The sequence below is a fragment of the Anomalospiza imberbis genome, chromosome 18 (genome assembly GCF_031753505.1).
Source record: "Anomalospiza imberbis isolate Cuckoo-Finch-1a 21T00152 chromosome 18, ASM3175350v1, whole genome shotgun sequence".
In the NCBI taxonomy this organism is placed as follows: domain Eukaryota; kingdom Metazoa; phylum Chordata; class Aves; order Passeriformes; family Viduidae; genus Anomalospiza; species Anomalospiza imberbis.
The window spans coordinates 3,797,017-3,811,254 of NC_089698.1; the positions used below are offsets into that span (position 1 = coordinate 3,797,017).

The 14,238-nt window shown below is 45.2% G+C and overlaps 1 protein-coding gene across 6 annotated transcripts in view; it reads left to right on the forward strand.

Moving 5' to 3' along the window:
* Positions 1-27: 27 nt before the first annotated feature.
* The window catches only part of MAPKAPK5 (MAPK activated protein kinase 5), a 20,760-nt gene continuing 6,549 nt past the window's right edge, over positions 28-14,238 (forward strand). For 2 of the 6 annotated variants that reach the window (XM_068208567.1, XM_068208570.1), the window contains exons 1-9: positions 28-253; positions 4,595-4,668; positions 5,572-5,647; positions 6,480-6,577; positions 7,549-7,661; positions 9,489-9,574; positions 10,150-10,245; positions 11,273-11,353; positions 12,789-12,976. In XM_068208567.1, coding sequence (XP_068064668.1) covers positions 218-253; positions 4,595-4,668; positions 5,572-5,647; positions 6,480-6,577; positions 7,549-7,661; positions 9,489-9,574; positions 10,150-10,245; positions 11,273-11,353; positions 12,789-12,976 — 848 coding nt within the window. In that variant the 5' untranslated portion in view covers positions 28-217. Of the gene's footprint in view, positions 254-4,148; positions 4,176-4,209; positions 4,270-4,594; positions 4,669-5,571; positions 5,648-6,479; positions 6,578-7,548; positions 7,662-9,488; positions 9,575-10,149; positions 10,246-11,272; positions 11,354-12,788; positions 12,977-14,238 lie in introns of those variants that run through there. The other 4 variants (XM_068208565.1, XM_068208566.1, XM_068208568.1 and 1 more) reach the window with 3 other exon arrangements.

Genomic DNA, 14,238 nt, shown 5'->3' on the forward strand with positions numbered 1-14,238 from the left:
GCGCGGGGTGCCGGCGATGTCCGGGTCCCGGGCGGCTCCTCCCGGTTGAGCGGCGGCTCCGCGCGGGCCCCGCGCCCTCCCCGCGCCGCGGGGTCCGGCACCCGCGGCCCGCCCGGCCGGGCATGAGGCGGAGCGGCGGCGGCACAAAGGCTCCTGCGGGGCTGCGCGTTGCCTGACGCGGCCCAGCGGCCCCGGGCCCGCCGCGCCCCGCGGGACGATGTCGCAGGATCACGACATGGACAAGACGATCAAGGTTGGCGGGGGACGCCGGGCTGGGCTCGCCGCTCGCCGGGCGGGTTTTGGGGTTTTTTTGGCCCAGCGGAGGCCGCTGGGGGAGGCTGAGGGTGCTCGCTCGGGCTCCCGCAAAGCGAGCGCCGCGGGGATGCGAAGTTTTTGCTGTCTGCGCGCTTTGGCCAGCACAGGAGTTGGTGCTCGTCGGCTACCGGTGCTGGGGTAGGCTCCTTAATTAGCGCGCTGTTGTTAATGAGTCTCTCATTAGCCACGCTCGCTCCTGCGGCTCCGCTCTGTCCCTGCTGGAATTCCCTTCTCCCCGGCGCGGCCGGTTTCAGCCACGGGGCTTTTTGGGGTTTTTCAGTTTCTTCCTTACCTCGAGGGGGGTCCTAACCAATATCCTCGTGGCCCTTAAGTTCCACATTCCTTTTGTCCAAATCCTTCTTCCCAAGCTTTGTTCGCCTTTCCCGGTTCCGGTGTCCCTAAACCACAGAATTCTCTGAGCTGAGTTGTTCGAAGTTTCTCTGAGCTCGTCCTGAAAACCACAAAATCCCGTGACCCGCTGAGATTTCTGCCCCTTCCTCCTAAACCCTTTGGAAACCCTCTGCCATGAATTTCCAAGGTATTTGGGAATTCTTTTTCCTTAACCAAGGCAATTCCACCACCAAGTAATTCGATTTTCCAACGCCTGGACACTCAGAGCTCTGTTCCAGGGATTAAATATTCTTATTGATCAGCTTTGACAGCTGCGAAAGCAAACAGCAAAGAACAGCCTTCCTTAAAGAGAATTTCCCCACATTTCCCCGCAGCCAGAGCCCTGTTCCCTTTTCCTGGTTCTTGGGATGTCAGGCAGCCTTCCCAGAGTTCCTGCCATGAGAAAACCCCTCTGGATTTTGGGATTGGGCTGAGTTTTGTGTGTCTGGAGCTGAGCACGTGCAGGGTGTGAGCTCAGGATCCCTCTGTGCCCTGCTGGTGAGGGAGCTGGGGATTCCCCCTTGGGATGAAGGGATGGGAATCGGTGTAAATTTGGGATGAAGGGACGGGAATCGGTGTAAATTTGGGATGAAGGGACGGGAATCGTTGTAAATTTGGGATAAAGGGATGGGAATCGTTGTAAATTTGGGATAAAGGGATGGGAATCGGTGTAAATTTGGGATGAAGGGACGGGAATCGTTGTAAATTTGGGATAAAGGGATGGGAATCGTTGTAAATTTGGGATAAAGGGATGGGAATCGGTGTAAATTTGGGATGAAGGGATGGGAATCGGTGTAAATTTGGGATAAAGGGACGGGAATCGGTGTAAATTTGGGATAAAGGGACGGGAGTCGGTGTAAATTTGGGATGAAGGTATGGGAATCGGTGTAAATTTGGGATGAAGGGATGGGAATTGGTGTAATTTTGGGATAAAGGGAGGGGAATCGTTGTAAATTTGGGATAAAGGGATGGGAATCGGTGTAAATTTGGGATAAAGGGATGGGAATCGGTGTAAATTTGGGATGAAGGGATGGGAATTGGTGTAATTTTGGGATAAAGGGAGGGGAATCGGTGTAAATTTGGGATGAAGGGATGGGAATCGGTGTAAATTTGGGATAAAGGGACGGGAGTCGGTGTAGTTTTGAGAAATAATAATTTGTTACATGTCAATCAGTGTAATTTGGGATAAAGGGATGGGAATCAATGTAATTTTGATAAAGGGATGGCAATCAATGTGATTTTTATAAAGGGATGTCAATGTAATTTGGGATAAAGGGATGGGAATCAATGTAGTTTTAAGAAATAATAATTTATTGCATGTCAATATATGTAATTTGGGATAAAGGGGTGTCAATCAGTGTAATTTGGGATAAAGGGATGGGAATCAATGTAGTTTTGAGAAATAATAATTTGTTACATGTCAATCAGTGTAATTTGGGATAAAGGGATGGGAATCAATGTGATTTTGAGAAATAATAATCTATTACATGTCAATCAATGTAATTTGGAATAAAGGGATGTCAATCAGTGTAATTTTGATACAGGGATGGGAATCAATGTGATTTTGATAAAGGGATATCAATAAATTAATTTGGGATAAAGGGGTGTCAATCAGTGTAATTTGGGATAGAGGGATGGGAATCAATGTAGTTTTAAGAAATAATAATTTATTGCATGTCAATATATGTAATTTGGGATAGAGGGGTGTCAATCAGTGTAATTTGGGATAAAAGGATGGGAATCAATGTAGTTTTGATAAATAATAATTTGTTACATGTCAATCAGTGTAATTTGGGATAAAGGGATGGGAATCAATGTAATTTTGAGAAATAATCTATTACATGTCAATCAATGTAATTTGGGGTAAAGGGATGTCAATCAGTGTAATTTTGATACAGGGATGGGAATCAATGTGATTTTGATAAAGGGATGGCAATCAATGTGATTTTGATAAAGGGATGGGAATCAATGTGATTTGGGATAAAGGAATGGAAATCAATCAATATTTTCAAGCCTCTCTGGAGGTTCTTTACCTTGTGCAGTTGATTAATCCTGGAAAAATTGGGGTTAAATGTCACCCACTGCTCCCCCTCTGTGGGCACAGACACCTTGCACTATCCCAGGCTGTTCCAAGCCTTTTCCAAGCTGGCTTTGAGGATTTCCCTGTTGAAAATTGGCATTAAAGCAGCCCAGAGTGGGAGGAAACGTAATGAGGTTTAATTAACCCCTAAGATCAAGTGTCAGAACTGTTCCTGAGGTTTTCTTGGCACACTCCAGGGAAGGAGCCATCCTGGAGGCTTGGGAAAAAAAAAAAAAAAGGATTTAAGTATTTCTGTGGTATTTCAGGAGAAGGGCAGGGTCCACATCAGAACTTTTGGGGTTTAAAGCTAAAAAGCTGAAGCAGTTGTGAAAATACCAGGACAGTTCTGTGCTTTTTGCTGGAATTTTGGATATTTCACGTCATTATCCCCTTTTCCCACTGAAAATTCATGTCATTAGTCAGAAGTTTGGAGCTGGGTGATTCCCAGGAATTCCATACCCATGAAATCCCAGCTGAAACACTTGGATATTTTTAAACACATTGGTGCTTTTAAAGCATTTTCAGCTGTTTAGGATCAAGGAAAAAAAAAAGGAATTCTTAAGGTTGGAAAAGACCCTCAAGGTGGTGGGGTGAACATTTCCCTGGGAATGTTGGGAATTCCTGGTGCTGCCATTCCTGAGCTGGGAGGTGGAAGTGATGCTCCCAAATCCTGGATTTGGTGTCACTTGTGTTTCTTGACCACTTAATTAATTCATTTGAATTTCTGAGTTGAAAAGCTGCTTTGGGATGAAGGTTGGGATCCAAATTTTAAAAGTGCAGGATGTAAAACTGTTGCCTTTTTCTTTGAAGCAATGGCAAATACACAGAATAGGAAATAGAAATTAAATGCTCATTAATGCCCTCCTAAAATTCTGTTTTCAGTTCTCTGCAGCTGAATATCAGGAAAATTAAACCAGCTTTTCCCCATCAGGCTCCTCACAAGTGAAATTTATCTGAGTTGAGTTGATAAGAAGTTTCTTTGAGCTCCTCCTGAAAACCACAAATTTCTGTGATCCTCTGAGATTTCTGCCCCTTCCTTTTTAAGCCCTTTAGAATCCTTCAGGGGTGGCCTCACCCATGAATTTCCAGTGTATTTGGGAATTCTTTTCCCCTGTGTTGCTATTGCAGCAGCTCCTTTTGCTGTGATTTATCCTGAGCAGAGACAGGAATTTAATAAAGGAACAAAGGCCCAGCTCAGGGCATCAATCAAAGCTCTGAGCTGGATTTAAAGCCTGCCTTGGGATGTGGTTAAGCCTGAGAGCACCCAAGCTGTGGCCTAACAAAAGCCAGCCCTATTTGAGTGGATTTGGACAAAAGGAGCCCGGTTCATGATCAGGAAAATCTAAAATTAAGCAAGCAGGGTTTAATTTACAGTGTGATGGTTCCAATGGTTTGAAACCTGCAATCTTCTGTTTTCTGTGACCAAAAAATGCATTTTAATGCTGAAATGGGCTCCTTGTTTCATCGTGATTGATCATTTATGGGTAGGAGGCTGGAACTGAGTCAGGGAGAGATGCCCTTGGTACACTTTGGGTATTAAAAGCACAAAATCACATTTACTGCTCTCAATAACCCTGTTTGGAAATTCCAGCTGCACGGAAACTATTTTAATCAGGTAAATCATGACAGGAGCATTGATATTTATTTAGATTTATATTTAATTTTCCTCAGGAAAGCAAACTCCCAAGCAGGCACTTCTACACTCAGATCTGCTGAGCTGGGTTTTTTTTTGTTGGAAAAGCTGTAGTAATTTTATTTATTATGTATTTATTGACTGTGTTTTCCCTCCTGCTGCTCCTTCCTGAACAGGAAACCTCCATTTTAGAGGAATACAATATTAACTGGACTCAGAAGCTGGGAGCTGGGATCAGTGGGCCTGTTAGGTAAGGGAACACCCCAGGATTGTCCCTGCCCTGTGGAGGAGTCAGTGAGTATTTTACTAAATGTGATGATGGGATACATAAAAAATTAAAAACAACAAATGCCTCTGCCCCACGTGGGTTGTGCAGGAGGGGGTTTTGTCTTTTTGAGGGGGAATTTGGGAAGGAAAACTTCTCCTCCCTTCCCTGTCCTGGTGTGCTGCCACAGCCAGGCAGGAGCAGGAGTTGGTTGTGGAATAATGACAACAGAAATTCCTCCTGAGCCCCCCTGCACTGCCCCTTCCCTGCTTTCCCTGTTGTTTTCCCAGCTCTTCCACTGGCTTTTCATCCCAGCCCTGCTTCTCATGGATTTCTAAACCCTGGATGCTTTCTGGGAAGCAAAACATTTTTCCAGCAAAGCCTCTCCCTTCAGAAAATGGGAATTTGTGCTGGAAAACCCCTGTGCTGCTGTTCCTGGGTGCTCCCTTTGTCCTTTATTCCCATCATTTATCTTCCTGTCTGGGTTCTCCTCACCCTTTTTGTGTTGTTTCATTAAAACATCCATTTTGTGCTTTGTTCTTTTGGCTGCCTGTCCAAACATGGGCCCTTTCCTCAGTTGTTAAATGGGGAGGGAAAAAGAGAAAAAAATCAGCCAAAATGAGGATTTCCTTCCCAAACCACTTTATCTATTCCAAACACTTCATTTATTCCAACACCACTGGGGGTGTTCAGGTGTGCTTTTGGGTTATTTCCATCCAAAATCTCTCTTAGGGCTGAATTTAGGGTGAGAGCTGGGCTGTATCCCAGATTGGGGGCATTCCTGGGAATTCCCACGTGGAGAGCAAACTCAGAGCTACAGATCAATTGCTTCAGGTGTCTGTTTTTAACCTCCTTGCTGACTGAATGATTTTGTTGCTCTAATACCAGAGTCTGCATGAAAAAATCCTCCCAAGAACGCTTTGCACTGAAAATCCTCCTCGATCGTCCAAAAGCTCGAAATGAGGTACAGCTCCTGCTTTTCTCTCCAGAAAACCTTCAATTGTTGGGATGTTTTAAACATAAAAACCCCACCACCAAACGCCCATTTGCTGGCTGTGCTTCCAGAGATTTATTTCTAATTGATTGAGCTGTGTTTTAAAGCTGTTCTTCTCCCTGTTAATGGAACAGAGCCAGTTTGAGAGGGAATTTTGTTGCCATACGTCTCACTCTTGGATGTCACTGCTCCAAGAATGCTTCAAGTTGTTCTGGAAATGGATTTTGCCATGTGCCAGGACCTAAAGCAGCTCCTGACACAGGTTGGGAATTCCTGAGGTGCCAGACTGTCAGCCTGTGGAATGATGGGCACTCCTCCAAGCTGTGGGGAATTTAAAGAAGGATCAATTGTCCTTGAGGTTTAGGCAACTTCCATTTCTTTTTACTGAGCAAATTCTCCTTTAAAATGCCCATAAAAATCATCTGTGTACAAAAAGCACCAAGACTTGGCTTGATAGAACAGCCCAGGGAGCTTTAAAGTGGGGGGAATTCCTGAATGTGGGGACAGGAGGTGATGTTCCAGCTGTTGGGAGTGCTTAGCCATGAAAGAAGCCAGATGATGGAATTTTAGGGTTTATTCATTCACTGCCACTTCCACTGAAGTGCTACATTGTTAATTTAAAGCTGGTTCTGTCTCTAAATTTCTGTAAAGAACTCAAGGGTTGAGCTTTTCCCAGAGCTCCCTGTGTGAATCCATAATCTGTCACAAATTTGGGGGCCAAGCTGGGGTGGTTTTATCCCAAGCTCAGCAGGGCTCAGTGCCTGTCCCTGTGTGCAGTAACAGCTCTTCCCTTCTCTTCAAGGTACGTCTGCACATGATGTGTGCAACACATCCCAATATTGTTCAAATAATTGAAGTTTATGCTAACAGTGTGCAGTTCCCACATGAATCCAGCCCCAGGTAAGATTACATAGGGTGATTCATTCCCACCGCTTGTTTTCCATGTTTAGCCCAAGGTATAGTGGAGTTTGCTTTGGTTTGGTTTGGTTTTAATCACAAAATTATTATTTCAAGGGGTCCCAGGTGTAATAATTATCCTGCAGACCAAGCAGCTCTTGTTTTTTTTTCCCTGGCTTTTGTGTATTTAAATTATTTTGCCTCCTTTACTCCCTGTTTTGAATGCATCTCCATTTTTTTAGGTTTTCCATTGATTCAGTCTACATTGTGTTAAAAAGTTGTTTCTAAAAATAAAAAAATCAGTCCTGAAAACTCTCAATGCATTGTCCTGCTTAAAATGAACACAGGAAAACATGGAGCAGAGTGATTTTTTTTTTTTTTTGTGCATTATTACATTTGGATAAAAATATTGTCTTCTGATAGGATCTTAGTGGAGAAAATCATCAGAGCTGGGAGAATGAAAGAGCTGAGACCTGTCTTAGGCTCTGGTGTAGCTGATTTTGCTGTGTGGTGGGAACTGGGAGTTAATTCCTTGAGGATCTGGCAGCCCTGATCTCCACCTTCCTATTTTTTATCCTTCATACTTATGTCAGCAAAGCTGTAAATTAAAATAATGGGGGATCCAGACTCAAAAGCCTCCACGTGCTGTGTAATCCTCGAGGGCAGAGTTATCCCTTGGAGTGTCCACATGGCTTCCAGCTCCATCCAGCGTGGAGCTGGATGTATCCATGTCCAGTTTGTTCCAGCTGGATGTGGGAGCCCATCAGGAGGAGCAAACTGGAAATTCTTGGCTGCCAGTCACTGGGAGCCAGAAAATCCTGGATTTTAGACTCAAAGGCAAAACGACAGCACCAAAACGGCCCTGAAAGCAGCACAGAGAAAGCAGTGTTTGTGTGAAATATGCATTCTTAGCTTAGCAGTTCTGTTCTTTTGGATGATTTTTTAATGTAACAACATGAAATGCTTTTGAACAGGGCTCGGCTCCTAATTGTAATGGAGATGATGGAAGGGGGAGAGCTCTTCCACAGAATCAGCCAGCACCGGCACTTTACTGAGAAGCAAGCGAGCCAAGTAACAAAGCAGGCAAGTCACCCCCTGTCCCAGCAAATCCATCATGCTCTGGCTAAAGTAGGGACAATTCCTGGGGTTGGGAGGGTGGGAAAAAAGGATGAATTAAAAGATTCCTCAGTTCTGATCCGATGATCATTGCCTGCTTTGTTATAAGTGACAATGCCAAAGCTTTACTAGGAATAAAGGATTGAAGGTGTGGGCTTGTTCTCTGGGTCTGCTGTGCTTAACATTGCTTTTCCACACCTGGTCTAGAGAAGATTTCAAGAGAATTTTGTCATTCTTCTTGTCCTAAAAGTGTTGCCTCCAGCAGGACTCCTGAGCTCTGGAACCTCCGTGACCCCCTTGGCATTTCTCTCCTCTGGGGCAGGGGTTTTCAGGCTGGGTTCTGGGCTTGGGCTGTGGAATTCCTGGAAGATACCAAGGAAGGTGTCTGTTCTGATTTTGTGTCTGTTTGTTCCAATGTTGTTTTTCCTTCACCCTTTCTCTCCCAGCTCACTCCTGAGTGCTGTGTTTTATAACCTCCATGGTGGTTTCTGCAGGGGGTTTTGGTGTCCATCAGGTTTTTTTTGTTGCTGGTGGGACTCTCAGAAGGATCTCTGTGGAATTCAGTGCTGGGATCCCCAGTTCTCCTCAGCTGCAGAGAGAATATTTGAACCTGGGGCAAAAAAAAATGTGTTACTTTTGTGCTTTGACTTGTTTCTAATGAAACGCTAATTGTGCTTGTACTTTTTGGTTTCATCCAACAAAGGAATGAGGTGGAAGTACAGAATTATTCTTGACCATTTGTTTGACATCCTTTGGGCTGTTTGAGTCTGACATGGTGGGGAAAACTTGTAAAACTTTACCAGAAGTCAAGACTTTGGTTTGAATTCTGTGTGTACACTTGGGTTATTCATGTCTCAAGTAACTCTTTGCTTTAATGTTTATAGAAATGAAGTTTGAAATGTGAAAGTCTCTCTAAAATTCTTTTTTCTGGTGGTTCTTCATCCTTGTCTTGTACCCAGGAATGGTTAGAGCTTTTCACAGCACTGCCTCATTTTCTCTGGGAATGTGTTTGTATTTATTGCTGAGCTAAATTAGCAGTGAAGTTCTCTTGTGACAGTAATTTGGAGGTTTTTAAGGACTCTAAACTTGGGTAGGATCCTACAGAATCCAGCAGGGATACTTCCAAATAAGGGTTGTGAGGCTGTGCCTCACTTCTGTCTCAGGAATGCTGTTTAAATATTTATACTTGGCTTTTCTTTAAATGAATTGCACTTGGAAATGTGCAGTCCCTGGAGCTTTTCCTGCCTGGATTGCAGGTTCTTAAAGCATCCTTGAAACAATCCAGGAATGCATTTCTGTGGGATATCCATAGAATGATTAAAGTGCAGGCAGTACCATCCAAAATTAAAGAATAAAACTGCCTGAGTGTTGATCTCCAGGCAGGAACAAGTGCAGTGAATGATTCCCTGGAATCCTGAAGCAAGAACTCACTGCTGGGAGTGTTCAGCAGGGTGGAACTGCTGGGCAGGGGCAGCACCCTGGAGCCCTGGCACAGCAGGGAAGGGGCACTGGCACCACCTGCTTCACTTTGGGGGGCTCTCAATGCCTTGAGTTCCCAAACTGAGGAGGTTAGGAAGCCCAGGCCAGCCTGGCTTTTGTTTTCTGTGGAATTCATGTCCCAGCTATCACTTCACTGCATCACTGCCGCAGGGTCAGGCTTGTCCTAAAGGAGAACTCCATCCAAGTGGAGTGAAAATGTTTGGGGTTGGAAATGTCCTTTGTAAAGCTGAAATATATGTCCAGGCTGCAAGAGGAGGTCGGTGATTGTAGCTGATTTATTGTGCCCTTTTCCAGATAGCTTTGGCTTTGCAGCATTGCCACTCACTAAACATTGCACACAGAGACCTCAAGCCTGAGAATCTCCTCTTCAAGGATAACTCTCTGGTAAGATGAACATTTGAAATTCTTTTGCTGCTGAATTCTTTGAAGTGGCTCAAGGGTGACTCTCAGAGTAGTGGTGAAAGGACATGAATGTTTTGGTGACAAAATTGAATCACCTGCATGGACTCGGTGCTTTTCCATCCCCTGATCTCCTTGCAGGGCAGTGAGTCTCTGCTGCTGCTGTTAAATAGGAGTCAGGTTCTCCACCTGAACACAGGATCCAGCTCTGCCCCCTCATCAGGATGTTCTGACCCTCTACCTAGAGGTGCTTTGATAGATCCAAACAATTCTTTGTCTCTCCTGCTCACAACCAGCCTGGATATGCAGTGACCCTCCTACAAGGGCCTCAGTGCTTTCCCAATCCCTGAGGGGGCTGTTCCTGGCCCAGAGCATCCAGAAAAGCAAAATCTCTGTTTTGAAAGGTCACTTTGTGACCTTTCAGCTGCCTGGTGGAGTGTGAGGGTATAAATACAATGAGGAGAATGTTTGGAAAAGGTGAGATGAGGGCAAGGGGAGAATTATGTGTTAGAAAAGCTGATTTAATGAGATTTGTCTAATAAAGCCTCTTCTTGTTTTAGGATGCACCTGTTAAATTGTGTGACTTTGGGTTTGCCAAAGTAGACCAAGGTGACTTGATGACACCCCAGTTCACTCCCTATTATGTAGCACCTCAGGTAAGAACCAGTTCCTGCTCTGGGCTGAAGGGGGATCACTTACTGCCTGAGCCTCCATACCCACATCATTTTAACCCCCTTTGCTGTCCTGGGAAGGGCTCTGAGTGCAGGAATCTTGCAGGAATCCCTCCACTCTGGAGCTGGAGTGCCACAGGGATCTGTTGATAAGGCAGATTTCGCAGACTCTGCTCAGCCCTGATGGTGGCAGTTGGCCTTTAGCTGTATTAAAGCAGCTGCTTTGGAGAAATCCCTGCTTTGCCACCCTTCCTCCAGCTCAAGCTCATTCAGGATTCCATTAAAAAGGACTTGGCTGGAACAAAAAGCTTCTGAAAAGATGGTTGCTCACAAAGGGCAGTGGCAGAGGGTTGGTACCTGGGCACCTTGGCCTGGCCCCTCTGTCATTAAAGACAATCTATAATTACACACAGGCTGCTCTTTGTAATTCTGCTTTCCCCCCTCTCCTGTCCTTTGTGTTGGAGTCCTGGAGAAAATGAAAAGCAGCTGCAGATGGAGACTTAATTGTAGTGCTGGGCTGCCTTTAATCATTGGGAAGGGCAGTTCAGAGATCAGAGCATGCCCTGAAAATTCATAAAATTCCTTCTCAGCTGGAGCCTGCTGGGGCTCCCTGCAACCCAAACCCACAGACTGGATCAGCAAGGGACACATTTGATGGGATTTGTTCTGGGAGAGGCAAAAAGGGACAGCTCTGGAGCTTGGGTTACCCTCCAAACACACTTTAGGTTCTGGTTCCAAGCATGGAGGGGTTGGAGGTTCTGAGCATCTGCTTTAATTCAGGCAGAACTGGAGATTTCAGTGCCCTGAAATATTGTATATTGTAGTATTTTCCCCATGTAGAAAGCTCCAGCCTTTCTTAGGGAGAAAAACTGGAGTTTGGTAGTCTTCAGTAGCTGGAATAAGTTTCCTGAATGGAAAATCATCAGGAATCTTTGGCATAGGCTTTGCTGGTTGTGTTGCCTGTTCATGAGATGGATTTTTCTTTGTCTGCTTTTATTTCCCCTCCCACCAGGTATTGGAGGCACAAAGAAGACATCAGAAAGAAAAGTCTGGTATTATCCCCACCTCTCCAACCCCTTACACTTACAACAAGGTGAGCTGGAAAATCATCTTTAAAAGTCTTCCCCACCCCACTGGTGCTTCTGATAGAGCAAATATTAAAATGCACATTTAGTGCAAACCCAATCAATGATCCTCTAATAAAGGGGGAATAAATACACAAATGCTCTTAAGGAGCACTAAATATGAACAAGATTTTGGAGAGAGTAGAGTGATTCTGCCGGAGTGAGGCCATGAGGGAAGTTCTTTCACCTCTGTTCAAAGGGAATCTCTTTCCTGCTGCCAGAGTTTCTGGATGTGCAGAGCATTCCTTGTTCAGGCAGCTGTGCCAAAAACTGCTCTGTACCTGGATCTTCTGGAAAACAACCAAGAATTTATTGTGTAGCTGCTGGAATCTTGGCAAAATCGTTTCAGGAAATGTCCTGAAAGGTCATAATCTTTTTTGGGCATTCCAAAACGTTTTCCTCCTTATTATCATCACTATCTCCTGCTGGCTGAGCAGTGCTCGAACCACTGAGTGTTCAGGGTGTGTCAATTTTAATTCAAGTTACCTGTTTTGTGATCCCAGTGTAAGGATCTGCCCTGATTGCAGCTCTAGGGATGGTTGTTTATTCCACTGCATGCCTGAGCAGGTATTTGATGTGCAGTGTTAGCATTTAGTAGGCTCCCAGAGAGAGGTAACACAAATATTAATTAGTCAGCATCACAAATCTGCCTTCCTCAGGGCTCTGACTGCCTCTCTCCATCCTGGAGAGCCAGGTTGGTGATTGAGGCAGACAATTCTGCTTCTGAACTCCTTAGAATGAGCCAATGGTGTTTTCATATGGAGTTTCTTCTTCCCTGTCTTGTCCCTTGATTTGGGATTTCCAAGGTGGGAGTGATTTCCTTTCCCTGTTTCATGTGAGTAATTGCTCTGTGCAGCCCTGGTGGCCCTGGGTGAAAAGGCTGCTGAGGGAAGGGCCTTGTCCCCGGGTGTGATTCTGCAAAGGCAGCACCTGGCACTCACCTGGCTGCCCAGAATGGACACTGAGAGCTTTCAGGTGCTCTGTCCTTCCGTGGCAGTCCAGTCCTGCTCCTGGCTCCTTCCTGTCCCTGGCTGCCAGCACAGACAGCTCTGATTTCATATCCCTGCTGGTGCCTTTCTTGGATGGTTGTTCTGTTTTCAGTCTCCCATTGTAAACAACTGGATTCCTTTATGGGACGGGGGAGTGGTATCCTGAGAGATGCAATAAACCTCTCCCACCTCTGCAGCCCTGGCTGTTCTTAGACAATTCCCAACCACCTGGAAGTTGTTCAGCTTGGAGCAGGGAGCTGCCTTGTCACAGCAGCCAGATTTCTCCACGAAGGTGGATCTGGAGGAGGAGCTGAGCTGGTTCTGTTCCCTCAGGGAATCACACAGAACTTTTATCAGAACTCTCCCACTATTTGCTGCAAACTTCTCCCCAAAGTGACCCTTTCCTTGCTTGCAGAGCTGTGACCTGTGGTCCCTGGGGGTCATTATCTACGTGATGCTGTGTGGGTACCCCCCCTTTTACTCCAAGCACCACAGCCGGACGATTCCCAAGGACATGAGGAAAAAGATCATGACAGGAAGCTTCGAGTTCCCAGAGGAAGAGTGGAGCCAGATCTCGGAAATGGCAAAAGACATTGTGAGAAAGTGAGTCCCTGCAGGAAACTCTGGTGTTGTGTTAAGGAATTGGAATGTTTCCATGTTAAGGAAGTGGAAAAGCACCTGGAAGTGCCTTATCCCAGCAGTGAGGATTGTCTGCAGATCATCCAGCTGACAAATTCTCTGTTACATTCAGCATAAACCAAGTCTGCAAAATGTTTTTCTTTCCCTGCCCAAGTGTTTAATGCTGATGTCTTTTATGTTGGGGTGAATTGTGTATTGAGTCTTTAAGGGAGTGGGAGCACTGAAGGGTTTCAGGATAACACAAACTGGCACGGATTTCCTGGGATAACGTTTGAATTCCTATGAAAATCAAGTACCTTTAATGCGATGTGGTAAATCTGTCCCCTAAAGCTCTGTGCACATCATACACAGCCTAAAAAGAATCGGGCAGGAGGATGGAGAGGGAGATTAAGATCTGTCATGAGATGCCAGACTCAGATAAGGTTTTGCATGGATGTTTTATTCCAAATGCTAATGGAGTCTGTTTTCCATGCAGGGCACATCCCTCAGCTGGGAGTGTTTCAAAGACTTGGTCTGTTTGGGAGCAAGAACGTGGCACTGATTAGGGCTTGACCTCACTTATTTTTGAAAAAGTGACAGGGACTTACTGCCTTTTCATCACCAGAGGAACGGAGACAATAAAAGCAATATAAATAGGAAAAAAAATCAGTTGGGGAAGTAATTTAAAAGTGTCACTGGCTCTTGAGATGTACTGTAAATTCTCCAGGGATTCACATTGTTTGGAGAAGGTGCTGGGACCTTTTTAGAGCTGTGCAGGAGAACCCCCAACCTTTCACCAAGTTAACTTTCCTTTATACCAAGGTCAGCTCTTTATTCTCACACAGAAACTCCACAGGCAAAAGGTTTCATTGTCTTTTAAAATTCCCATGAAACTCAGCTCTCGGGACGATGTCACATGGATCCAGGCTGATTTCTGACCTCAAGCTTGCTGAGGGTTTGATAACGGGTTAGGATTTGGAAAATGCATGGAAAGGGAATGCACGTGTCTGGTATCAAAAGTGAGCTTAACGTGGTTGACAGCAAGTGGGATTTCTGCTCTCCCCTGTGGTGCTGCTGACATTTTATACAAGTTATTTCCACTTTCTTGGTACATTAAACAGTTGTGCTCAGCAGCCAAGAAGCTGATCTGGAGTTCTCTAAGGAAGTGTGACAAGCTCATGGAGTCATTCCCATTTTCATTCAGACTTTGGGATAACTTGTCAGCACTCGTTGGGAAATCTTGCTTT